Consider the following 24,655-nt stretch of genomic DNA (forward strand, 5'->3'; position numbering starts at 1 on the left):
CAGTGTAATAGAACAAAACAAGTTGCCATTTAAACATGGTTGTTTGCAATGTTTTAGAAACATACAATTAGTTGAGTTTCTGATCTGCATTACCAGTCTGACCGCCGTTACTGGTTGTACTGGTTTACAGAGTATTCAAGGCTCCAAAAGAGTAGCATAAGACAGGTGGCAATTGATCACGTGAAAAACTGGTGCTCAACCATCCTAATCTAGTCTGACAGATTCGAATATATATATTACTTTTGTGAAAGTATTTTATACCTCAAACCCCTTCCCACTCGTTATTGACGATGCAGCTAGACTAATTTACATAATCACACCTTTCCTTGTATAAAGCTCTCCATAAGAAATAACCTCATGTTCACATAAACAAGCGGCGCCAGTGCAGAATTACAAAACTGTTTTATTGAGAAAGCGACACAAGCTCGTCTTAAACAAAGGGAATAAAAGAAAAACACTGTCAACGATTTAACAACAAAGGAAATGTTTGTTAACACTGCTGGGGTCGGGAGGGTTTCGTAGGACATTGTGTGGGTCGGTGGTGAATTCATTCAGAACCTTCCAGAGCGCTCTCGCTCCCTCAAACTTCGAAGTTCCAGCGAGATGGGTTTGGGGTGCATAAGTTGCAGAAGTCCCCTCGAGAAAACAGGGTAGGTTCAAACTTTCTTGACTTGTATTGACATGAGAAAAAGTCCACCAAGTAGAACATTTTATCTTTATCAACGCCGCCCCCCCCCCCCCCCCTCAATGTAAAAGGTAATAATTATCACAGTGCAGTGGTCGTGTTTTCAGTGATCAACTGAAGCCTTTTCTAGATCATCCCAGCAAGGTTAGATAAACTAACGCCACAAAATCCAACTATTCTACACAAAGATTCTCAGTCATTCAAAGTCAGTTTGTATTTGCAGACTGTAAGGTGTCATCTTCTTTTTTACAATTACAGAAATATTGGAACAGGACTACTATTATGATTGGACAGTACATTATTCCCAGGAAATCCTTCATATTAAAATGGAATTTTCTACATTAGAGGACATGCCAATGCTGACTGTGGGGGAAATTGAAGCCTTGCGAGGAATCAAAAGTATCTTGAACTCGCTTTATGATTAAGTATTTATTACTAACTACAATATAGAAAAATGATAAAGAGACACAGAAGTCAAATGAGTAAAATTCACACCTTGAAGAGGGACCTGTGCTGTCTCCGCAGAAACCCCCGGTACAATGGAACGTAAGGAAAAACCCAGATGTCGTAAAGCTGACCCTCCCTTAATGGCGGCCAATCAATCACTAATCCACGACAGATAACAAAACAGGCTACGGATCAGTTAAGGCATGTGTGGGTCCCTCCGTTTAGACAGGATGCCATCGTGAACTCGCACAGGTCACAGGTTTCTCAAGAAAGGTCACACATAGAATTGCTGAGAGACTCACTGTGGTGGCGGGCGTGGTTTCGGCTCGGCTGCAGGGGGGGGGGAGAGAGGGGGAGTGGCTCTGGGAACGGGGCCAGGTGGAGGCAATGAGCCTCAGCTGGGGAAATAACGACTATTTGTGTCCCCATATATGACCCAGTGAGGCGGCGAGTGAGTGCCGGACCTGAAAATAATAATTAAAATATATTCGACCCGCACTGAGTTGTCTCTGCTGCCTTCTTCTGGAGCCCCTTAACACCCACAGTGTGACACTCACAATTTGTAGTTCACCAAATTCTCCCACAACACTGACCGGGTGTGACTCACCCCAACTCATACTGGCGGCAGCACGCTTCCCTGAAGTCAGTGACGGGGGGGAGCTCTGCGTGGATGGGAGCAGCACACATTATATTTCCAGAGGACATGAGCAGCACTGGAAATATAATGTGTGCATGTACAACAGCAATCTACTGTCTATTCTTTATGAATCAAATGAAAATAGATTTTGTACTAACCTTTCCTATATCTGATGTTTGATTGAAACAAAGGGCCAAAGCAAATACAATCTTGTATTATTCAGACAATTAAATCAGCAACACAGATGCCTCCATTTTAGATTTTAGACAGAAAACTTCTACAAGTAACAAAGTTTTGCTGTGAACGCCACAACAACCTACAATAAGTAATATTGTAAGTAAACCCGCAAAAATATCAAATGGAATTTTATTTTTCTAAATAAGCAACCTCAATCAAAAACCCTCAAAATATGACGCGCCATGTTTGAGACACATCTAACCAAAGTTGTTATTGTGTTATGTAAGTGAGAGAAATGTTATTTGGATCAGTTTAGTTCAGCTCGTCCGTGGACTACGACATGGATCGCTCCCTCCTTTCCCGCCCTGTCACAAAGTTGAGCAGGTCGACTGCCGTCACCACCCCGAAAACCATCTGCTTCAGACACGGAGACCCGTCCGTCAAGTCTGGTGAAAGAACAGGGAGAGTCGTGAAGATGAGGAAAAAGATAAGAATGAGTGTTTTGAGGAGTGACTTCTCTGCTTGAGGAGAGTTTACCCTGCGTTTATTAAACCCTTTGTGTTGCTTTTATAAACATAAAATGAAATATGTGGCCCATTAAAATGCGTTTACAGTAGAAGCGATTTCACAAAATAGCTGATGGTTAGTTTGTGTGTAGATTTTATCTACACATTACAGCAGCTGAAAATAAGAAATCCCTCCAAATCCTGCAAATTGAGAGATCAGTAAATAAATATTCTTTTTATCTTATTTCACAATTCAACCAAAGTCTCATATCGTTATTAGGCATAATCTGGAGATCTCTTTTCCTAATTTGAATCAATTAAATGCTTTTTTCTGGGGTTTTAAAATGACACCAATCAGATGCTTCACACTGCTTTCTGCTACTATGTATTTTTCCACATCACCACTAGGTGGAGACAAATGGAAACATTTTGCACACACACATTTAGTGACAGACTTGAAAGCTCAAGACAGATGGACCGAGAGCTCAAGGTAATAAAAGCATTTGTGTACATGTCCGTCATCTCCTACACTGGTATCCTTAGAGGACGGCGAGGGGGCTGGAGTCAATCCCAGCAAGAACCTTTGTATGTGTCTGTGTGAAAATGTACTTACATTGGATCTGTTCATGTACCACCAGCGCAAAGTGGTCCGTCTCCAGAATGCGAGATAACTTTCCCAAATGATCAGTGAGACGAATCTAAGAAAGAACAAAAAAAGACAAATAATTATTGAGGACAATTAAAAAAGAGCAATAATTATATTTAAATGAAAGCTACTGGTGGCATATAATTGTTTGTATCAGTAAGACATTTGCAAATCATTTATCCTGGTACCTTTACTGATGGGAATATTATTCCATTTTTTTAGTCGCCCTTTGCCACCCTTTACAGCTTGTTCTTCGGCTGAATTAAAATGAGAGGAATCTGGTTTTAACATCGGTTTTGGACAAACTATGCCCGACTTGACGCCTTTTAACGAGGAAATCCTCAGCTAAGCCAATTTTTCTCATTGGGGTCTGCTGTCGGCCCACAAAAATAAAGACGTCTTGTGATGCTCTCGGGATGCTTCCTAAACAAAGTTGTTTAAGTTGCAGTCTGACCTGTTTGAACTGCTTGTAGAGCACTTTGCTGACGGGGTCGGACACCTTGATCTTCCCAGCTAGAATACAGGCCAACATGTTCCCTAAAGTCACCATGCCCAGGATCAACCTGCCCAAAAACACACACGGCACAACAATAAGACACAAAACGTCCAGACATGCAGAAATGTATCGGGACAGTTGGCTGGTTTGCGTTTCAAGACCCTCACCCAGCCTCATCCACCACAGGAGCCTGGTCGAAGCCCTTCTCCTTCAGGATTTTGATGGTCCTCTGACAATTGACGGTAGGCAGCACGGTGAGGGGAGCAGAGAGGTTCAAAGCCTTCAGCTTCAGGTTCCACCACCTGATGAACACAGGGGAATAAGAGACGGTCTTTCACCACACCACAAAAGAGAGTAAACCCTGCAGTAACACACACACCATGGTTTCTTCACCATGAGGTCCTCCTCACTCAGGAAGCCCTTCTGGACCATCCACTTGTCACTCAGGAACTTGGACCTAGGGAGGGGCACAAAATTAATTTAGCTTTTAAGTAGTGCTGTCAGTTAAACACGTTATTAAAAGATGTTGGGTTGCAAACCCTTAATGTTGTTTTCAGTAAAATAAAACATTTGCATGAAGCAAGCCAATCCACTTTTCCATGTTGATAAGAGCGATATTTAGAATAGATAAAAATTGCGATTAATTGTGATTCATTGTGAGTTAACTATGATCAATCGTGATTAGATATTTTAATCGTTTGACAGCACTGATTTTTAGTTGTTTCCACAATACAGATCCAAAGGCTCCTCTAGATGTGAATCACTGGGTGCATTCCGGGGCCATTTGTGCAACGATGACCCCAATTATCAAGCTGTACACTAACTACACAATTTTGTTCCTCGGGAGCTCTACAATCTCGAAGGGAGATAGAAGGTACTAAATTATTATTGTTATCAGGTTTTATTTTGAAATCACGCTGCTTTTCAGCATCGATTGGACAGCAACCATTGAAGGTGTGTCTTGTTTGTCTCTCTAGAAAAGTAGTTAATATACTGAAATGTAAAAGGCTCCCTGGTTACAAGTACAACATGAACCTACACAGCCTGGTCCAACACCAACCGCCGTATGCCATTTCTGCATGTGTGCTAAGTCAAACCCTCAGGGAGGGCAGAGTCGGACTGGGCAGTTATTCAACACCAGGGGACTCTCACATGTAGTTGCGGATGGAGTCCGGCAGGATGACCACACAGCGCTGGCCCTCCTTGAGCTCCTTGGCGGCGTGTACTGCAGCTGCCATGGCCGTCCCGGAGCTGCCACCTGTCACAGAGGAGAGGTCGTGAGGCGGGCTGACCTCTTAACCTTTAGTGTCGGCCAGGAGCCTGATCGCTTACCGCACAGCAGGCCCTCCTCTCGCATCAGCATGCGAGACATGTTGAAGGACTCCTCGTCATCCGACTTGTACCAGCTATCCATGACCTGAAACGCAAAAAAACACGACGTTGTTAGTTAAACGTGCGAAAAAACATGAGAAGACGAGCAGAGAAGGCTGCTGGGACTCACCGACCGGTCGAGCACGGTGGGGATGAAGTCATTCCCGATGCCCTCCACCTCGTACTGGGTCTTATCCGTCTTGTTAAGCTCCTCTGGCTCCGCCAGGATGGAGCCTTTTGGGTCAACAGCGACTATCTGCAGGCAGCACGGACCACGGGTTAAACAGGCGGTTAGAACTGTGACGCCAGAGGCCTCTGCACGGACACCACTTACTTTGATGTTGGGGCACCTTTCCTTCAGCTTGCGGGCGACGCCTGTGATCGTCCCCCCCGCCCCTGCTCCCGCCACCAGCATGTCCAGTTTACCTTTGAGGGGGCGGAGTCAAGAGCAAATTCAGGTTTACTCCACTGATTAAGACATAACAACACAGCATACAGGACCGGAGCCGCTCGTACCGTCACACTGCTCCAGGATCTCCTCCGCTGTGGTGTCGTAGTGGGCCAGTGGGTTGCTCGGGTTACGGTACTGGTCCAGGATGTGGGAGTTGGGGATCTCGTTTTTAAGGCGTGACGCGACGCCGAAGTGAGACTCAGGGGAGTCGAAGCGAGCGCTGGACGTGTGGACGATCTCGGCTCCGAGTCCCCTCAAAACATCCACCTGTGTGGAAAAATAAAAAAATGGACAAATCTGAGCACAAAAAAAAAATCATCTTTTCTACATCTCACTTTGAGAAGAACTGTGACTAAATAGGACATGAACAGTGTCTTGTAAGGATTATCTGCCACAGCAGATTTGCACTAAATCATAATTGAGCAACCTTGATTCAGATACAAACGGTTTCTTATCTCGGACATGACAATGATGCAGCGGTACCCTTTCACAGCTGCAGCCAGAGCCAGGCCAATACCTGACACACACACACACACACACACACACACCCTGAGGTTTTATATCTAAACAACACACTGCACCCTCCTCCCACAGCAACACGTGCAGGTAGTTACCAGTGTTTCCAGAGGTGGGCTCTATGATGGTCCCTCCCGGCTTGAGGAGCCCGGCTCTCTCTGCGTCCTCCACCATCCGCAGGCTGGTCCGGTCCTTCACGCTCCCACCGGCGTTGAAGTACTCACACTTTGCCACTGAACGCACCACAGAAAGAGGTGTTAAGGCTGAATGAACGACAGATTCCACCTCGAGGGGCCTAAAATTGTCAAGAGTCGTCACAGGGTTCAAGATCTTGTCTCAACTCGAACGCATTTGTACCAAGGCAACGAGCAAACAACAGTCACACAGACGGTCTGACGGGACAGTGTTTCGCGCTTCACTCACACAATTCGCATTTGAGTCCAAACACTTTGGGGATCTTGTTGATGTCGCCGATCCGGTGCAGGATGTTCGGCAGAATGGTCGCTGCGGCGGCTCTGGGAGGACGAGGAGAGAGACAAAGACATTCAGAGCCACTGCAAAGACGAGCACGCTCACTTCTTACTCAACTCCCTCCTGGAGCCTCGGGCCTGACACTGATTTTTCGGCACACCGACCTCGCGACCTGCGGGTGGGGGGACTCGTCCTTGGCCGCTCCCAGGCTCCAGGTGCAGCGACTGGGGAGGTCGGGCCGGATCCATTTCCTCTCCGCGGCGACGCTCTTTGTGTTGATCTGGATGCTGAGGTCCGGCTCGTCTTCGGCCATCGGCGGCAGCTTGTCGGCGCCCTTCGGCGGGAAGGAGCCCTCCCGGAGCTTGAGGTCTCCGTTGCCGTGGGGGAGCAGCTTGGCGGCGTGAGGGCACGCGGGGGCCTTGAGGCTTGTCGCGCTTAAGCAGGCACTTCGGCTGCTTCCCACACTGCTTTAATAAGTGTGATCAAAAAAGCCGCAGGACTGGCTGATCAAGCTTTTGCTACTATTGCATCATACTTTCAATGTATAAAAAAAGAAAATTGTGTGTCAGGATAAAAAGGTTATTGCAGTTTGGTTTATCTTCTTCACATTCACAGTGCATTTGTGAATGAAAATGGAAACTGACTCAATTACTGATCCTTGGCAGTCAAAAAAACATCATAAAGATGTAAATAAATGTGACACATTAATCTTAAACTGGAGATCATTCTGTAATTTGACAGGATATAAATCTGCTACATTTATGATAGTTTAAAATCGTTTTCTTTACATGAATGAATACTCTCATTGAGTTTCTCTATTGTCTGGTAGAAAAACCCACTATATGAACCTTCACTAATACACAGTGCACACAGCGAGGTCAGATGTTATAACCCCTCTTTGCCTAGAAAAAACAAAAGAGCAAACAGTTCTGCACCGGAGAGAAAATCCACCCTGAAACATGCAGCTTCAGGGTTGGCGAAGAACAACGTAAATGCAACAGTGAATAAACTACAACTCCCGTTTAATTTAATTTCATATCATTTTAAAAACCACGGTCAGCTTCTAGGAAACGTTTTGGTTCAGGGTGAAGCAGGACAACTGGTTTTTGCTGGGCGTATCGTGGAACAATTTTTGAATTACCGGTTGTACATAAGGGAGGTAACAATTGATCACGTGAAAAACTGGGGCTCAATTATTATAATATACGGTATTGACCATACAGCCAGACTTATTTACACAATCACACTTCTCCTCGTATAAAGCTCCCCATAAGAAATAACCTCACGTTCACATAAACAAGCGGTGCCAGTGCAGAATTACAAATCTGTTTTATTGAGAAAGCGACACAAGCTCGTCTTAAAAAAAAGGGAATAAAAGAAAAACACTCAACGATTTAACAATAAAGAAAATACGTTTGTTATCACTGCTGGGGTCGGGAGGGAGGGATTTGGTAGGACATTGTGTGGGTCGGTCGTGGATTGATTCAGAACCTTCCAGAGCGCTCTCGGTCCCTCGACCTTCTCGGCCTCTCGCGCTCCCGCCGCCGGTCCCTGGAGCGGGAGCGTCTTTCCCGGGAGCGCGTTTCCGAGCCGTTCCTGGTGGGAGGGAGGGAGGAAAAAGGTGACTCGACAAATATCCCATGGATCCAAAGTGAACGTGGTGCTTTTGGAGGACTGCGTACCCTTTCCTGCGGCGGCCGTACAAGTCCCTTCGAAGTTCCCGCGAGATGGGTTTCAGGTGCATGAAGTTGCAGAAGCCCCCTCGGGTGCACTCTCTGCGGGAGAACAGTGTAGGGTTAAACTTTTGCGACCTGCAGTTAGGTTAGATAGACGTGCTCCTATGGACACACCCCAAAATCCAACTATTCAGCATTCAAATTTGTATTCTGTCCAAAGCGTAAAATATATTAGCAGATTGTAAGGTGTCATCTGCTTTTCCACAATCACAGTAATATGGGAACATGACTTCTATTCTAAATCGGACAGCAAATTATTCATAAGGAGTTACCACATTAGAGGACATGTGACTCACCCCATCTCATACTGGCGGCAGCAAGCTTCCCTGAAGTCAGTGACGGGGGAGAGCTCTGCGTGGATGGGTTGGGCGTTGAACCAGCGATTATTCAGGTCCATGACGGCCTTCTCTGCATCCTCCTCACGACGAAACTACACACAAGATAACAAAGGACAGCTCGAGATAAGAGAGGGGTCAAATGGTCAATTTCCTTTGCATTAGCTCCGCCTCCAGCGTGAATACATTGAGAACCATCACCAACCTTAACGTAGACGTTCCCGACAAGGTGGTCGCCCAAGTTATCGCACACGTTCATCTCTTCCACCTCCCCATACTTCTCCTCCATCTCTGTGAACACCTCCTGTATCAGAAAAAAACACACCTAATAACATTAACAACAGGGCCTCAATGCTTGGTTTTAATTACATGTTAAGAAGGAAATTGGCCAAGTTTAACACTATGACGGAACACAGATGAAAAACACTTAACAAAACAGCTGAGAAATGTAAACTGTGCTCTTTTCTGGGAGGTTCAAATGGAAATGCAGCCGTTGTCTAAGTAACATTATGAATAATACTAATGCCTCGTACAGAATCGTAAGAACCTGTAAAAAAGAAATAACAGATAATAAAATGTATGGTTATCTCGTGTGTAAAAGCAGCTGTTGCTGCTTTATTCCTCCTGTGTAAATATTAGCTCCTGGTCGACTGTGGCTTCAGCACAAACACGATACATTTTGGCAATCCTTTGCGGTGCCACAAAAAGGCAGATCACGCGGTATCCACGTCACATTGTAGCTCCGGGGGTCATCAGGGTGTGAATGATGACATGAAGCGTTAAATCGCTTTGAGTACTGTACAAGTACGGTCCATTCACATTGTGCGACGAGCGAGAATGAAGAGCACACGGCGGCACAAAAGGTTACTAACCTCAAAGAACTCGTCGTAGTGCTCCTGCATTTCCACATCGCTGACGGCACCTACAAAACGTCAACGAGGGACAGTCAAGGCAACGCCACAGGGACACTGGTGGTGAAAGAGGCTTTGAACAAACGACATAAACACGATACAACTTGTTTTGATAACTACACCCTGTAAACAGATCCAACAGGTGAAGACTCTGATTGTGATACGTTACTCTCTCGCAACCCGTTTCACAGAAGCAAATTAAAACACAGCCCTGAGCCTGTTTTTCCCCCCCTGGATAGTACGTTTTTTCTTTTCACCTTATTTGCAATTATTTTTGTGCAACCGTGTGTACATCATGGGCAGATGGGTCATGAAGCAAAGGTTCCCGAGCCCAAAGACGGTGCAGTCAGTGTGACACGGTCGAGTGTGAGGCGAAGCACACAGAAGGAGTAAGTTCATTATTCCTTCTGGAGTCTAACATCTGTTTGGTAAAATGAAGGACCGGTTGTGCTTGCTCTAGGAAGATGACGGGCCAAGACATCTCTATGTTGCTACAATAAGCCGGAGCGATGTGGGGAGGTGTGACACAGTAAATTAAGAGCAGTCAGTGCTGGAGGGGCCTGCGGATGAAGGGAGAACTTACAGTGTAAACCACCAGCAGACTGGGCAGAGTTTGGAAGGTTATGAAGGTAAATGTTCAAGAGGGGACTGGTCTGAAATACAAAACGTAAACTCCTGTGACACAAATCAACCAAAATAAAGCGCTGAGGAGGAAAATATTTGATTAGAATTGTAGGTGCTGTCAGTTCCCGGTTCTAATGGTATGATCACATGAACAGAGTTAAAATCCCCAGTAATGGCCCTTCTGTTATTGTTATTGACGGCAGAGAAGCTTATTTCCTGCACTGCTCATCGTTTAGGATTTTGAAATACCTTCCCCCACCCCTCTACTTTTAGTTTTGTATCACATATTTATAATATTTTGGGTAATTGGATGAAAATGCTCTTCTTGGATTATTCACAGTATCTGTATTTTTTGGTTTAGTTAAGTATAAATAAGGTGGGCCACATAAAGGTTAAAATAAAGTTTGTTTTACCATAGTAGTTAAACAATAAATCACATAGTGACTGCACGTGTTTTTAAACGAGATAAAGAGGTGAAGTTAGAGGCCCACTTTTGTCTTGCTGCTTATTGTGTTTTCAATTAATAGATTATGAGAAACAGCAAACTTCATTGATCATTTTCTACCTATAACATGTACACTCACCGGCCACTTTATTAGGTACACCTGTCCAACTGCTCGTTAACACTTAATTTCTAAGCAGCCAATCGCATGGCGGCAACTCAGTGCATTTAGGCATGTAGACATTGTCAAGACAATCTCCTGCAGTTCAAACCGAGCATCAGTATGGGGAAGAAAGGTGATTTGAGTGACTTTGAACGTGGCATGATTGTTGGTGCCAGAAGGGCTGGTCTGAGTATTTCAGAAACTGCTAATCTACTGGGATTTTCACGCACAACCATCTCTAGGGTTTACAGAGAATGGTCCGAAAAAGAAAAAACATCCAGTGAGCGGCAGTTCTGTGGGCGGAAATGCCTTGTTGATGCCAGAGGTCAGAGGAGAATGGCCAGACTGGTTCGAGCTGATAGAAGGGCAACAGTGACTCAAATAACCACCCGTTACAACCAAGGTGGGCATAAGAGCATCTCTGAACGCACAGTACGTCGAACTTTGAGGCAGATGGGCTACAGCAGCAGAAGACCACACCGGGTGCCACTCCTTTCAGCTAAGAACAGGAAACTGAGGCTACAATTTGCACAAGCTCATCGAAATTGGACAATAGAAGATTGGAAAAACGTTGCCTGGTCTGATGAGTCTCGATTTCTGCTGCGACATTCGGATGGTAGGGTCAGAATTTGGCGTCTACAACATGAAAGCATGGATCCATCCTGCCTTGTATCAACGGTTCAGGCTGGTGGTGGTGGTGTCATGGTGTGGGGAATATTTTCTTGGCACTCTTTGGGCCCCTTGGTACCAATTGAGCATCGTTGCAACGCCACAGCCTACCTGAGTATTGTTGCTGACCATGTCCATCCCTTTATGACCACAATGTACCCAACTTCTGATGGCTACTTTCAGCAGGATAATGCGCCATGTCATAAAGCTGGAATCATCTCAGACTGGTTTCTTGAACATGACAATGAGTTCGCTGTACTCAAATGGCCTCCACAATCACCAGATCTCAATCCAATAGAGCATCTTTGGGATGTGGTGGAACGGGAGATTCGCATCATGGATGTGCAGCCGACAAATCTGCGGCAACTGTGTGATGCCATCATGTCAATATGGACCAAACTCCCTGAGGAATGCTTCCAGCACCTTGTTGAATCTATACCACGAAGAATTGAGGCAGTTCTGAAGGCAAAAGGGGGTCCAACCCGTTACTAGCATGGGGTACCTAATAAAGTGGCCGGTGAGTGTACTTCTTCAATGACACCCTACAAAACACAAGCAGTAACTAACAGTTGTGTTTTGTTGGGTGTCATTAATTTGTCCTAAACTTCAAACTGTCCAAAATTGTGTCACATGCACAAAACACACAATATACATGCGACATTTAAGAAATAAACGCAAAACAATACTAAAGAATATAATCACGGTCCTTTAAACAGTCCATGGCTACCGGTTATATTTCAACATCAATTATGAACAAAGAAGTAATTTTATATCACACCTCTGGTCTGCATAGTAATGCCGATGGAGGACTTTTTAAAAGATCAGCCGTTTGTGATGCTGAAGTTACGAATGTGGCTTGTGTGAATGTCAAAGGGACTGCAATGTGTATTTTAAACATGGGGACTGAGGAAATCACACAAGTCAGTCACACTTACCTGAATGAAAGGCTTCAACTCCACCTGTTTACAGTCCACATAGTTCTATGTATTCTAACACAACCAGCCCGGCCTGTAAGTGCTCTTTGTGTTTTGTCCTGAAGGCTCAACTACACACGGTTGAAAAACAGTGGAATCGTAAGGAGGGGTTTGTGCTTTTGGATGGTATCACATAATGCTAATAGTATGTTTGGGATGCGTGGGAGATAACTGGGTCACAAGCGGGTCTCCAGCTAACAGGGCTAAAGCAGTACCTAACATCGGCCGTTGTGCGACCATCACTTTAAGGAAACACCAAAAGAGGGGAGAGGGTGGTGACAGATTTGTAACTTACAGCGTGAAGCGTCGGCCGTCTGTGCACTGTTCTGGGGGTTACGGTAGATGTTCTGAATCAAGATGGTCTGCAAGGGAAAGGGCAAAGAAGCATGTGATCAGAAAGGCTACTTACCTCTACTAACCTCTAATCAAGCTTGAACGAAAAATCTTTTGATGGAAAAACAGTGGCTGGTCTGTTATTACACACAAAATATATAAACAAAGTCTTCTCAGACCAACACTTGGACGGGGTCCTCACCTGGCTGAAGGTTGGTTTGTTATGCAATCGAGAGCAGCGGTCTCCATGTCTGCAAGCGCCAATTTTAAAATAGAAGGAACAATTGACCCTAGAAAAGAAGAAAACAGAAACATCTCTGTTAGACGGTACCGTAGTGTGATGGAAATGGTTTCTCACGAATATTTACATTTACATTAGTGATGTTCATGATTTCATTTCGTCACCCAAAACCAGAAAGTCACATTGCTGCAAAAAAGAACAAAGCCCTGTCTTCGGGTTTGCAAACTGAAACAGTTTATTTTGTGTGTGTGTGTGTGTGAGATGCAGTTTGCTGCACTCCACCGGTGAAACGGAACAACACAATCCGCGTGAGCGAAGCAGCTGACGTTCCAGGCTTATTCATTAACAAAGACGATTATCGTCACCTGCTCATTTAATAACACGCAAAGTATGCTTCGGATTTTTACGGATGTATCAACACACTGTAGAAAACTATATCATGTTTTGGCACAACCCAACAGCTCACGGAAGCAGGTTAACTGGTTAGCTGAGGTGCCTTCCGGAGTTTCATTCAATGTGTTAGCTAGGAGTTAGCTTCCTGTTGCTAATGTGAGCTTAGCGAGAGCATTCAGCAGCGCCGCGGCTACAAACTTAACTCATCCGGTGATGAAGAAGCACAGCTGCAAACGTACTTTTTTATAACCGTATTTATTTGGGTGAGCTCTCGAATAAATATAAAATAAAACTTACTTGTCTTTCTCTGTGCCGAAAATGGACGCCAGATACTCCGCCATTTTCGGCTGGTTGGAGAGACAGAGATTCACGTCATGACGTAAAGGTAGTGCGATTGCGCAGTCGCACAACATTGACGTCACTGAGCGCCACATGATGGCGCTGTTGTTCTAGCAAGGTATTTCTCAACAATGATCTTCTGAACCTTTTAAACTCCCTCATGTAACGTCCAACCGGTTATTACAGGGACTGGAGTCTATCCCAGCCATCTTCGGGCGAGAGGCGGGGCACATCGGTCGCCAGCCAATCGCAGGGCAACACAGAGACAACAACAACCATTCACACTCACATCCATGCAGCTATGGGCAATTTGGAGATCCCAACCAACCTGATCCCCAGAGCATGTCTTTCGACTGTGGGAAGAAGCCGGAGACTCCACACAGGCACGTGGAGAACATGCAGACTCCACACAGAAAGGCCACTGGGCGAAGTCGAACCTGGACCTTCTTGCTGTGAGGTGACAGTGCTGACCACCACACCACCGTGTCTATGTACATGTTTGTTTCCCTAATGTGATAAAAGGTTGATGAGCAGAAGGTGCTTTTGAATCACATTTTACTGGGATCAGTGTCATCGTCCTCTGTCCTCTTTCACTGCACAAAAAATTAAAGATTAATTGTCTAAAAACACGTTTGAGTATCACTGAAATGTTGCTTGTTGGTGACTGTGTCCAATAACAAGTGTTACACACAGAAGGATTTTAAAAACATGTATTTTCCAGTTAAAATGTAACCTTTCAATTTAGTCTTTTGTTTTTAAATAATCTGAATGAAACAAAAGAAGTGGTTAAAGGAATAAGAAATGCAATAAAGGGAGAGACACATTATTTCTGTTGTGCTAGTTTGAACACAGTTCTTTACTCTGTTCGGGTCCGGTCCTCCACAGCTGATGCTTTTATGACCACAGACATTCTGGGTGATGAGAGTCTCACAGTGTGTTGCTGTGAAAGTAGAAGCTCCCCAAGCAGCGCTTCCTTTTTAACACTCTTATTGTAGAGTATGAGATTTTGGGGGTGTGTGTGTGTGTGTGTGTGTGCGTCCACCTCCCTTCAGTGCAGGGCTCTGCTCACGTGCAGCTTTAGTTGCAGCTTTAGTTGCAGGTGGACCGGTATGTCGGGATGGAAGCTGTGCTTTGTTCTGCTGCTGTACCTCCAGGTTTGCTTTAACATTGAAGGTAACGTGAACAAACACGTTCATGCATCATACAATTAAGTTGTTTTTCTCTAAGAATATCTCTAACTTACTATTGTTTGCAGTGTATGAATATAAAACCATCGGGAGAGGACCTGACGTCACTCCCATCTGCACCAATACAACAGAGCAGGTCATAACGCTCTTAGTGTGTAAGATCAGAACTTACAGGCCTGGAGGAGAGTGTCGTCTGCTGTATCGATACGGAGGAGACTTTGAGCATGAATGTGACTCCAGGTTCACACTTAAGATGGAGAATCAGACCGTGTTTCTCCACCTGACTGGTCTCACACCAGTGGACAGTGGGAACCACACCTGTTGGTGTTCACGTGGTGGTGAGACCGTTACCCTCCATCTGAACATCACTGTGGAAGGTAAACCCATTTAATGCATGTTTACTTGCAGGCTTCCTTTTACAGAGTAAAACCTGTCATGTATCTGACAAAGAGGTTTTTCTTTAAGATGTTTCAGAGGAAGGAGGGAGAGAGAGCGGCGTGACGTCACACACGTGGGTTCTAAACGCGTTGATCGCTGCAACAACAGTCATTTCTATAACTGCAGTTATCTTTGGGTTGATCAGGATAACAAGTCATAGGTATGTTAAATATTGTAATAGACCTGTTGGGAATAATTTAGTAGCATTAGAAAGCTTTAACTGTATAAATATCCCTTAAGGTGAATAAACGTTTTATAAATCATTTGTTAAGTTTCATTTTTAAAAGACTTCAAATGCTCTGCAGTTATAAATATGCAGCAGTTTACTCATATCTCTATTGCTGGACTAATCTTTGGTTTGATCTGCAAAAGAAAACTTCTTGGGTGAGAGATTAATATAAACGTGTGTGTGTCTATTTTGTGGTGCACTAACTCTGATGACTTCTAATTTTAAAGGTCAAGGTCAGCCGCACCGCGGTCATCTGTACGTGAGACTCACGACTCTGTGAGTAAAGTCGCCTTTTGATCCTCTGAACCTTTTTATACTCCCTCATGTAACCTCCAACCGCCTAATGACAAGCTGACGTCTCCATAGCAACAAAGACCGTGTGACAGTGAGAACATGTCTTCTCGTAGGTTGAAGACGACCCAGATGACCCGTATACGAGTCTCCAGCAACCAGCCGCTGACCTTTACCAGACCATCTGCCACTCAAGAAGCTCTAAAGACCAGGAAGTAGACGGAGGAGACTCTGATCAAAGTCACCAGGACACTTATGAATTTATGACACCGTAAGCAGCACCAGGACTGTGACTTGTGTTTGCACCTGTTTAGGATTTCATTAATAAGATGTGATGTTATGAGTTGGGGCCTTTCTGATTGTCACAATAAAAGTCCTTAATATGGTAAAATGTTCTTTTGGCCATGTTTATTTTCATTGTTTTCATAGTTATTATTAATCATGTTGATTTGATCTGCATAATGCTGATGGAGGGGTGAATATCCCAAAAAGCTTCCAACCTTCCCGTCACATGAACTAATCTAAACACCACCAGCTTCTCTTCAGGTTTCTTAAGTACATTTGGACCCAAATGATGCAGCTTCATACTTTACTCTGTTCGGGTCCGGCCCTCCACAGATGATGCTTTTATGACCACAGACATTCTGGGTGATGAGAGTCTCACAGTGTGTTGCTGTGAAAGTAGAAGCTCCCCAAGCAGCGCTTCCTTTTTAACACTCCTATTGTAGAGTATGAGGTTTTGGGGGTGTGTATGTGTGTGTGTGTGTGTGTGTGCGTCCACCTCCCTTCAGTGCAGGGCTCTGCTCACGTGCAGCTTTAGTTGCAGCTTTAGTTGCAGGTGGACCGGTATGTCGGGATGGAAGCTGTGCTTTGTTCTGCTGCTGTACCTCCAGGTTTGCTTTAACATTGAAGGTAACGTGAACAAACACATTCATGCATCATACAATTAAGTTGTTTTTCTCTAAAAATATCTCTAACTTACTATTTTTTGCAGTGTATGAATATAAAACCATCGGGAGAGGACCTGACGTCACTCCCATCTGCACCAATACAACAGAGCAGGTCATAACGCTCTTAGTGTGTAAGATCAGAACTTACAGGACTGGAGGAGAGTGTCGTCTGCTGTATCGATACGGAGGAGACTTTGAGCATGAATGTGACTCCAGGTTCACACTTAAGATGGAGAATCACACCCTGTTTCTCCACCTGACTGGTCTCACACCAGTGGACAGTGGGAACCACACCTGTTGGTGTTCACGTGGTGGTGAGACGGTTACCCTCCATCTGAATATCACTGTGGAAGGTAAACCCATTTCATGCATGTTTACTTGCAGGCTTCCTTTTACAGAGTAAAACCTGTCATGTATCTGACAAAGAGGTTTTTCTTTAAGATGTTTCAGAGGAAGGAGAGAGAGAGAGCGGCGTGACGTCACACACGTGGGTTCTAAACGCGTTGATCGCTGCAACAACAGTCATTTCTATAACTGCAGTTATTTTGGGGTTGATCTACAGGGGACAACGTCACAGGTGAGATTAATACTGTAATACACCTGTTGAGAATCATTTAGTAGCATTAGAAAGCTTTAATTGTATAAATGTCAATTGTGGTGAATACACTTCTTTTTATAAACCATATGTTAAAGTTAAATTTAATCTTTAAAAGACTTTTCAAATTGCAGCTTCTTTACTGTTAAAAGCAATAGATAAAGACAAGGCCTTTAATTAGTTTTCGTCGTAGAGGACATTAAGATGAAGATGAGTTACTAATGCATTGTTTTCTGACCCATCAGAAGACAAACAGAACCTCACACCAGTCCTCAAAACACGGTGCGGAAACAATGTCCCCTCTTTTTTACAAACACATTAATGTGCTTCATCTGGCTTTACTCATTTTATTAAAGTAATGTCTCTTTCTGCAGGAGCCAGAAGCCATCGAGCCGTACAGCACCTTCATGCGGAGGGACAGCGTGCTTTATTCAACTGTCGGCCCACACAACTGTCCCAACAACAGGAACCAATCAAACACGTCCCCCACAGAGGACACACGTCCAGAGGCTCTTCTGTAGAGCTCGAGCTCTGCTGCTTCCATTCCGGGTGAAGTGACACATTTTGTCCACTAGATGGCGCACTTCTGCTTTGTGATGATTGTATCCTTCAAGTGTCATTAAATTGTACTGTAGTCATCATAAAAGACAATAAAATATCTAAAAAAAATAAACAGCTGAAGCGAAACACGTTGGTCACGTCTCTGAATCAGTCTCATATTCCATTTGGAATAACTAACTAACTAACTAATCATGTTATTGGCCTTTTCCCTATTAAGATATTCCTGATCTAAAATGTGACCCCTGCTTGGTTCTTTGCGTCATGAATATTCTGCCGATGCCGAATACTTTCAGGAACCTAAACCAGAAATTGGCCGTGAACAACTCATTGTCGCCAATTTACATTTACATATTTAACAAAATAAATGGTATGAATCATATGCTTATGCAACCATTGCAAGTTAACATCTGTTTGTTTACACAACTGTTTCTTTCATTTTCAGTCTGCCAAACTTTTAATCCCTGTTATTGTTCATCTCTCTGGTGTTTTCCTGGGTTCCTCTTAATTTACAGAGGAAGAAGGTCACACGTATTTGGTTTGAGTGTCTGAGTTTGAGATGGTTGTAAAAGTTGCACATGGCGTAGTTTTGTGAACAAATCAGGAAGCAGGAATCAGGAACTTAGATATAGGCTGTTAGTGCACATTGGACAGTAAGATAGTAGAACAATGGACAACAAGACAATTAGTGCAAGAAAAATTACATGTGCAATATACAATTTAAATCTACTGTATAAAATAGAAGGCTGTTGAGTTGAGTTGCTTGCATTCTTGCAGCTAACGTTGCATTTGGAAGAAAAGAGTGGACGATAGAGATGAGCCATCTTTAGCCGTCTTCGGCATATTTATTTTACGAGCTGCTGCTGACACATCAGTCTCACGGTCAGACAGCCTTCATTACCCTCTTATAAAAGAAACGGCAAAACATTTGGGACAAACAAAAACAGTTGTGCAAACGCGTCCACTTTAGCCTGCACCTTAGTGCCCCCTTGTGGCTTACGCACAATACAGCACGGTACTGCATTACATTATTACAACTGAGGACATAATGAACATATTTTAACAAAGGCTATTGGCTAAGGGGATATAGAATAAAAAATAAAGTCCACAGGCAAACAGATTACTCCACACGACTGTGTTGTTATATTTAATGGAATAACATTGACTATATAACAACGGCAGTGCATATTGAGATGTATTGTTTAAGATTAAAAAGTACTTGGGGCATAGATGAGGTCCTCATGAACAGGAATCAAATGCAGTAGGAACGTAAACTTGTCAGGATCAGATTTAATGATTAATAGTTTATTTTGGACGCCACCAGCCCCGGTACCGTAACGTACGGAATAGAGGCGCATTTCATTTTGAAATGTGACGCATTGCGAAGCAACTGACGTCACGCTACCATCCAGGCGCATTCATTAACCAATTAGCGTCACCTGCTCATTCAATAACACTTATACTACGCTTCGGATATTTACGGATGTATCAACACACCGTAGAACACTACACTCAAATGGCACTTTTGGCACAACAACACAGTGAAAGCAGGTTAAACGTACTTTTTATTGTTTGGGTGACCTTTTGAATAAATATTTACAAAAACTTACTTTTCTTTCTCTGTGCCAAAAATAGATTCCAGATACTCCGCTATTTTCGGCTCGTTGGAGAGGCAGTTTGACGTCATGACGGTTGTGCGATTGCGCAGTCGCACAACTTTGACGTCACTAGGCGCCACGTGATGGCGCTGTTGTTCTAGCAAATCTACAGTTATTTCTCAACAACAATGATTTCTATTGTTACTCGAGATAACCCTGCATGGCTCATTGTCTGCATTGAAACCAGATATCGCAAAATGTATTAAAATATTACAATTCGATGTACAATATTTTCTTACAGAGGTTTTCAGAATAATAAAGGGAAATAATAAAATAAAGAGTGCATTTAAAGTGCAAACATAAATCATAAAGTCAGCTGATCACTTCTAATTTTAAAGGTCAAGGTCAGCAGCACCGCAGTCATCTGTACGTGAGACTCACGACTCTGTGAGTAAAGTCGCCTTTTTGATCATCTGAACCTTTTAAAACTCCCTCATGTAACCTCCAACCGCTTAATGACAAGCTGACGTCTCCATAGCAACAAGGACCGTGTGACAGTGAGAACATGTCTTCTCGTAGGTTGAAGACGACCCAGATGACCCGTATACGAGCCTCCAGCAACCAGCCGCTGACCTTTACCAGACCATCTGCCACTCAAGAAGCTCTAAAGACCAGGAAGTAGACGGAGGAGACTCTGATCAAAGTCACCAGGACACTTATGAAAATATAACACCGTAAGCAGCACCAGGACTGTGACTTGTGTTTGCACCTGTTCAGGATTTCTTTAATAAGATGTGAAGTAGATGTTGATGAGCTGAAGGAGCTTTTGAGTCACTGGGATCAGTGTCACTGTCCTCTGTCCTCTTTCTACTAGTTTGTTTGAACATACACACACCTTGTTATCAGTTGGGGCCTTTCTGATTGTCACAATAAGTTCTTAATATGGTACAAAGAGAAGATCTTGGGTTCCTTTGGCCATGATTATTATCAATGTTGTTCTTTTAGTTATCATTAATCATGTTGATTTGAACTGCATAATGCTGATGGAGGGGTGAATATCCCCAAAAGCTTCCAACCTTCCCGTCACATGAACTAATCTAAACACCACCAGCTTCTATTCAGGTTTCTTAAGTACATTTGGACCCAAATGATGCAGCTTCATACTTTACTCTGTTCGGGTCCGGCCCTCCACAGCTGATGCTTTTATGACCACAGACATTCTGGGTGATGAGAGTCTCACAGTGTGTTGCTGTGAAAGTAGAAGCTCCCCAAGCAGCGCTTCCTTTTTAATACTCTTATTGTAGAGTATGAGGTTTAGGGTGTGTGTGTGTATGTGTGTGTGTGTGTGTGTATGTGTGGTGTGGGCACCTCCCTTCAGTGCCCAGTGCAGGGCTGCGCTCACGTGCAGCTTTAGTTGCAGCTTTAGTTGCAGGTGGACCGGTATGTCGGGATGGAAGCTTAATAATCAAAAGCTTTTTTTTTGTGCTGAGTCAGGGAGTCATTTTCCTGTTTTGGTTGAAGAGTGAAAGGTCAGAGGGCAAGCAGGCAGACACAAGTCTCATAAGGATGGAGGTTAGAGACACACCAGAGCACCAACACACACCGGATCTTGTGTTGCAGGGGGAGGAACTGCTCCCCCTCTATGCCATTTTAGGGCCAATAGAAATCTTTCCTTTTCTATTATTACAAGGGTTATAAAACATGATGTTATTCCTGATGTTAGTTAGTTGTTCTTCTGGCCTGCGGGCCGACTGAACTGCTCCTGCCTTTGCAAACGCAGCGCTGTTACTTGACCTGTAATCTGACAAATAAATCTCACAGAAGAAGAGAAGTTGTTCGGCTGAAGTCTTCCAGACGTCCCCATACGGGCTTCCAGTTTTTGAACAAGTTCATTCGATGCATTCGATCGCTTCTTTTTTCACTCTAACAAGCTGTGCTTTGTTCTGCTGCTGTACCTCTAATGTTGCACGGAGTACCGGTACTAGAAAGGTACCGCGTTACCCTTACGTTGAAAACGGTACGGTTTTGAATATTTATAGTACCGGTACTTCATTACAAAAACACGCAACCAGAACGCCACTTGTGTTCTGCTCCCTGTCAGGCTGCCCACATGCATTGTCTGGGTGGGCGGGGCTACCAGCTCTCACATGCAACTGAGCGTTATCTCAGGGGTGTTGTCGCCGGCTCGGCTTGTTGAAAGATGCCAGAAGTGAGATCTGGAAATACTTCAAGTACGAAGTATTTTACGCATCTTTTTGGTGTCAAAAAGAGGAAATGTCTGGGTAAAAGAGGACGTCTGCTTTGTCTTGTGTTGCACTTGCTGATAGGAAAGTTGTTGTCAAGTCTACAGAGCTGCAATCTCTCACGGTTTCCCTGTGTGACACACACGCTTTTGCATGTTTTCACACAACCAAGGACTCACGCTAAAAACACAATCCTCGCTCGTTCGCTGCACGTAGCGTTCACCCCTGTTTTTTTAGCGTGATACATTGGATGTGTGGCGTGAGTGCTTGTGAAAACACACAAAAGCGTGTGTGTCACACAGGGAAACTGTGAGAGATGGCAGCTCTGTAGCTGTGTTGGCTTGACAACAACTTTCCTAACAGTCAAACATCAAGCAAGTGCAACACAAGACAAAGCAAGAGAGCAAATAAGTTACTGAATAGTCCAGCAGAAATATAAACATGCAAAATAACCTACAATTTCACTCATGTGGGCCTATGTGATCATGAGGTCAAAATGCACACAAAATTGTACCAAATAATACACACTTGATGCAATTTTCATTGTTTTTTTTCAATAAAGGGGGAAAATTGCCCTTTAATTATGTGTCCATCTTTAATGTACCCAATCCACTCAGCTTTAGGTTTTCCACCTCAATCACACATCTGTAAAATGATGTAATTCATACTTATGGAAATAATGATGTAGTCATATAGTCAGATACGGACAATAGGCCTACATAGCCGTGTATAATCAATGCTATGATTTTACCATGTCGTTTTCATTAATATCGTGCTGTGGGCTAATAATAATATGAATGACATTTGTTAAGTGTTCAAAAAGCTGGGCAGGAACAAGCTGCTAAAAAGGGAACCTTACAGATGTTTCATTTATCACCATCATTGAATAAATATTCCAGTATCTTATTTGTGGTATCGTATCGAAAGTATCGAGTATCAAAGTATTTTGGCAGGTATAGTATCGAAGTCATAATTTTGGTATTGTGACAACCCTAGAAGTTAACAAAAATATTCCACAAGGATAGCCTGATAAATTAACAAAAGCAGAAATAAATAAATAAAGCATTTGTATCCCACTCTCCAACAAAGAGGCATATTGAACTAATGTTTAGAGTTCAACTCTCAGTACACTATACAGTTACACTGCGAACAGCATCAGTAACCGCCTAAGCGGTGCACTGGTTTCAAACACTGTATTTATAACAGTCAAATACTGCTCTTTCTTACATTGTGTGGCTGCCCGCATCCAGTTGAAAACATTGCTTCTCTTCCAGGACATGGTGAAACCCTACATCCCAACCCGCACACTCCACTCTGCATCTGCCAAGCTGCTTGTTCCTCCATCTCTGAGAGAAAAGCACTTAAGCAGCACTTAAATTGTACTTATAATGGCACTTGTTTTGAAACTGCTTATTTGATGAAAATTGTACTTTCATGTTGTTGTACTTGTTTTTCTGAGTTTGTATCTCTATGATGGAAATGTACTTATTGTAAGTCGCTTTGGATAAACCCGTCAGCTTAATGACATGTAATGTAATGTAAAAGAGAACAGGGACCAACGTGACAAACCAGAAAATAATATTCACCCCCCCCCCCCCCTTAAGAAGCAGCCTAGCGGGAACTCTCCCGATTCTCCCGATTACCCACCCCTCATGAACAGGAATCAAATGCAGTTAGAACATAACCTTTTCAGGATCAGATTTAATGATTAATATGTATGTATACATATACATACGTTGTGCAAATGATTTCATATTGCCTGCAGCCAAAGGCCGCTTAAGACCTCTTTATCAGAGTAACTCAAGCAAAGAGTCAATAAAACATTGCAATTAGGCTTGCTCCTTTAAAATCTGAGATGGTCTAATTGACTTGTGTTTTCAAGCAGAACATCAGAATCCTCTCCAGCAAGTAATAACATTGATAAGCGTGATGTGTAATTAGAAGCCTGAAGCTCTGAAACGTAAGTATATGTATACATACATATTATGTATGTAATATGTATGTCTAACATATTATGGCAATAAACGTTTCCTGATTCCTGATTAATAGTGCATTTTGGGCTCTACCAGCCCGGTACCGTAACGCCCTGAATAGAGGCGCATTTGATGTACTTTGAAATGTGGTTGTATTGGGAAGCAGCTGACGTTACGCTACCAACCAGGCGCATTCATTAACTAATTAGCGTCACCTGCTCATTTAATAACATGCAAAGTATGCTTCGGATATTTACGGATGTATCAACACACCGTAGAACACTTTATCAAATGGCACATTTTGGTACAACAACACAAGGAAGCAGGTTAACCGTAATTTGTATAACTGTATTTGTTTGGATGACCTCTTGAATAAATATTTCAAAAAACTTACTTGTCTTTCTCTGTGCAAAAAAAAGATGCCGGATACTCCGCTATTTTCGGCTCGTTGGAGAGGCAGAGCTTGACGTCATGACGTAAAGGTGAGGCGATTGCGCAGTCGCACAACTTTTACGTCACTGGGCACCACTCGATGGCGCTGTTGTTCTAACAAATCTAGTTATTTCTCAACAACAATGATTTTTATTATTACTCGAGATAACTATACATGGCTCATTGTCCGCTTTGAAACCAGTTATCGCAAAATGTATTAAAATATTATTTTAAAATTAGATTCATTATTTGTTACCAAGGTTTGCAGAATAATAGGGGACAGAATAAAATAAAATGTTCACCTAAAGTGTAAACAAATATTATAAAGTCCAGTTTAAGAACCAAGGTGACATTACCTACATGTTTGGCCCTGTCTTATGTTTTATTTTTCTTATGAAATATAATGCAGGAGAAAAGATGAAATAGGGTACAATATAGATTACCACAGCCAAATGCATCAGCAACTATACTCAAAAACTTCTATGTAAGGCTTATGTAATACTATAACACTCTAATCTGAGTACATTTTAAAGTGTATTTTCATAGTGCCGTATCTTTACTTTTATTCCAGTTAAGAATCTGACATCTCTACACTTAT

The 24,655-nt window shown here is 43.3% G+C and overlaps 3 protein-coding genes and 1 long non-coding RNA gene across 4 annotated transcripts; 1 reads left to right on the forward strand and 3 right to left on the reverse strand.

The window, feature by feature from the left end:
* Window positions 1-366: 366 nt before the first annotated feature.
* Window positions 367-5,677, reverse strand: LOC119218241 (cystathionine beta-synthase-like). Its single transcript, XM_062561448.1, has 10 exons — window positions 5,482-5,677; window positions 5,300-5,391; window positions 5,096-5,221; window positions 4,927-5,011; window positions 4,747-4,852; window positions 3,974-4,051; window positions 3,762-3,896; window positions 3,553-3,661; window positions 3,066-3,150; window positions 367-2,392 (listed from the first exon to the last, which is right to left on the reverse strand). Exons 2-10 carry the CDS (start codon window positions 5,378-5,380, stop codon window positions 2,280-2,282), a joined length of 918 nt encoding a protein of 305 aa, XP_062417432.1. The 5' UTR covers window positions 5,381-5,391; window positions 5,482-5,677; the 3' UTR covers window positions 367-2,279.
* On the reverse strand, window positions 5,547-7,555 carry LOC134126962 (cystathionine beta-synthase-like). Its single transcript, XM_062560906.1, has 5 exons — window positions 7,545-7,555; window positions 6,568-6,867; window positions 6,356-6,447; window positions 6,031-6,165; window positions 5,547-5,683 (listed from the first exon to the last, which is right to left on the reverse strand). Exons 1-5 carry the CDS (start codon window positions 7,553-7,555, stop codon window positions 5,616-5,618), a joined length of 606 nt encoding a protein of 201 aa, XP_062416890.1. The 3' UTR covers window positions 5,547-5,615.
* Window positions 7,556-7,707: 152 nt separating this feature from the next.
* LOC119216785 (splicing factor U2AF 35 kDa subunit-like) lies at window positions 7,708-13,668 on the reverse strand. Its single transcript, XM_037469922.2, has 8 exons — window positions 13,522-13,668; window positions 12,793-12,880; window positions 12,553-12,619; window positions 9,347-9,396; window positions 8,680-8,778; window positions 8,436-8,569; window positions 8,086-8,178; window positions 7,708-7,999 (listed from the first exon to the last, which is right to left on the reverse strand). The coding sequence occupies exons 1-8, from the start codon at window positions 13,656-13,658 to the stop codon at window positions 7,888-7,890; spliced, it is 780 nt and encodes a 259-aa protein (XP_037325819.2). The 5' UTR covers window positions 13,659-13,668; the 3' UTR covers window positions 7,708-7,887.
* Window positions 13,669-16,511: 2,843 nt separating this feature from the next.
* Window positions 16,512-18,347, forward strand: LOC119218220 (uncharacterized). The gene is made up of 5 exons (XR_009955946.1): window positions 16,512-16,620; window positions 16,703-17,011; window positions 17,100-17,235; window positions 17,499-17,535; window positions 17,628-18,347. It is a non-coding gene; the product is annotated as an uncharacterized LOC119218220 (long non-coding RNA).
* Window positions 18,348-24,655: the final 6,308 nt, after the last annotated feature.

The sequence above is a fragment of the Pungitius pungitius genome, chromosome 3, assembly GCF_949316345.1.
Source record: "Pungitius pungitius chromosome 3, fPunPun2.1, whole genome shotgun sequence".
NCBI lineage: Eukaryota > Metazoa > Chordata > Actinopteri > Perciformes > Gasterosteidae > Pungitius > Pungitius pungitius.

Bases quoted from the DNA above. Each gene is read 5' to 3' on its own strand.
- LOC119218241 (XM_062561448.1), bottom strand. From the start codon at position 5,380: ATGCTGGTGGCGGGAGCAGGGGCGGGGGGGACGATCACAGGCGTCGCC. The intron at 3,662-3,761 runs GTGAGGGTCTTG...GTTTTTGGGCAG, and splicing joins CCTGTGGTGGATGAGGCTGG to GTTGATCCTGGGCATGGTGA. The intron at 3,151-3,552 runs GTCAGACTGCAA...GTTCTTTCTTAG, and splicing joins TCTACAAGCAGTTCAAACAG to ATTCGTCTCACTGATCATTT.
- LOC134126962 (XM_062560906.1), bottom strand. The intron at 6,448-6,567 runs GTCGGTGTGCCG...TCGTCCTCCCAG, and splicing joins CCCCACCCGCAGGTCGCGAG to AGCCGCCGCAGCGACCATTC. The intron at 6,166-6,355 runs GTGAGTGAAGCG...TGGTGCGTTCAG, and splicing joins TGGACTCAAATGCGAATTGT to TGGCAAAGTGTGAGTACTTC.
- LOC119216785 (XM_037469922.2), bottom strand. From the start codon at position 13,658: ATGTGGCGCTCAGTGACGTCAATGTTGTGCGACTGCGCAATCGCACTA. The intron at 12,620-12,792 runs GTGAGGACCCCG...TTTCCCTTGCAG, and splicing joins ACAAACCAACCTTCAGCCAG to ACCATCTTGATTCAGAACAT. The intron at 8,179-8,435 runs GTGAGTCACATG...GTTCTCCCGCAG, and splicing joins TGCCGCCAGTATGAGATGGG to AGAGTGCACCCGAGGGGGCT.